Below are 1,489 nucleotides of genomic sequence, written 5' to 3' on the forward strand. Positions count from 1 at the left end.
ACCCTTCCTCCTAGGTAACCATTGCAGATCAACTGTCCCACTTCTCCAGGTAAACGGGATTTGCGCAGATACACGGTGGAACCACCTACCTCAAGGTTAAGACCATGCCGATAGCACTGGAACACCTTCAGCAATGTAAAACCATGGCAGATCCACGTGGACACCTTCCTCAAGTACATGCCAGCTCCAACTGGACACCCTTCCTCAAGGTAAACCATCGGGGCAGATCACTGGACACCTTCCTATGAGGGTAAGACATGGATAGAGCAGTACACTGGACACCTCCCTCAAGGTAAACCATGCGATCACTGGACACCTTCCTCAAAGGTAACCATGCAGATACTGGACACCTTCCTCAAGGTAACATCCATTGCCAGAATGGAGGCACCTTCCTCCACAGGTAAAACATGCAGATCACTGGAACACCTCCTTCAAGGTAAACCATGCAGCAAGATACTGGACACCTTCCACAAGGGTACAACCATGGAGTCGCGGATCACTGGACATTCTTCCTCACGGTAAACCATGCGGATTCCACTGCGAGACACCTTCCTCAAGGTAAACCAGCGGATCACTGGACCACTTTCCTCAAGGTAATCCATAGCGGCCCCACTGGAGCACTTTCCTCAGGTACCATAAGCCGCGGATCATGGACACCTTCCTCAAGGTAATACCATTAGGCAGTCACTGGACAACTCCTCAAGGTAAAAGCCGATGGCAGAGGGTCACTGGACAACTCCTCAAGGTAAACACATGCAGATCACTGAGACCTTTCCTCAAGTAAGAACCATGGCAGTGTCAGCTGGACACGCTCTCTGCAAGGGTAAGGACCAGGGTTGCAGATCCCTGGACCCTTCCTCAAGGTAATACCATGCAAGATCACTGGACACCTTTCCTCAGGTAAAACCATGCGGATACTGGACACCCTTCCTCAAGGTAAACCAGGCAGATCACTGGACACCTTCATCCTCAAGGGTAAACCAATGATTTTTACCTGTGCGCTCGCCTTGTCACCCGTTGAACGTCTGAATGTTCATGGGACCCACCCACAGCGTCTAGAATGGGTCCCAAATTCCACCTTTTTCTCCTTAAATGCAGGTACTGTTAAAGATCCAGGGACACCCGCGAATTACCTTTACAGTGCACTACTATCAGACTCAGGGATCACCCCAATCCACTATAATGCCTACTTTTAGACAGGGGACACCCATTCCCTTTACAATGCAAGCTACTTATGACTATCTTTAGACCATGATAAAGAAAATTACAGTTACTAAAGGTTGTGCCTGGTCAAGAGGTACGTGCAGTTATAATGGAATGGGGTGTCCGCCTGGTCAAAGTAGTGCATTATAATGGGACTTGGGTGGTCCCTGGTCAACGGTAGTGCAGTTATAAGAGCGGAGAATGCGGGTTTCCCCTGGTCAAAGGTAGTGGCATTATTCATGTGGAATGGGTGTCCCGTGGTCAAAAGGAGATGCATGATAAAGGG

At 49.4% G+C, this 1,489-nt stretch overlaps 1 protein-coding gene across 1 annotated transcript in view; it reads left to right on the forward strand.

Annotated features, from left to right (window-relative positions):
* LOC112077407 (ephrin type-A receptor 5-like) overlaps positions 1–518 on the forward strand; it is a gene marked incomplete at its 3' end in the record, with an annotated part of 14,544 nt that extends 14,026 nt beyond the window's left edge. The window contains exons 6-7 of the mRNA XM_070441682.1: positions 69–209; positions 328–518. Of these exons, the coding sequence (XP_070297783.1) occupies positions 69–209; positions 328–518 (332 nt within the window). The remainder of the gene's footprint in view (positions 1–68; positions 210–327) is intronic.
* Positions 519–1,489: the final 971 nt, after the last annotated feature.

The sequence above is a fragment of the Salvelinus sp. IW2-2015 genome, unplaced genomic scaffold (assembly GCF_002910315.2).
Source record: "Salvelinus sp. IW2-2015 unplaced genomic scaffold, ASM291031v2 Un_scaffold4533, whole genome shotgun sequence".
In the NCBI taxonomy this organism is placed as follows: domain Eukaryota; kingdom Metazoa; phylum Chordata; class Actinopteri; order Salmoniformes; family Salmonidae; genus Salvelinus; species Salvelinus sp. IW2-2015.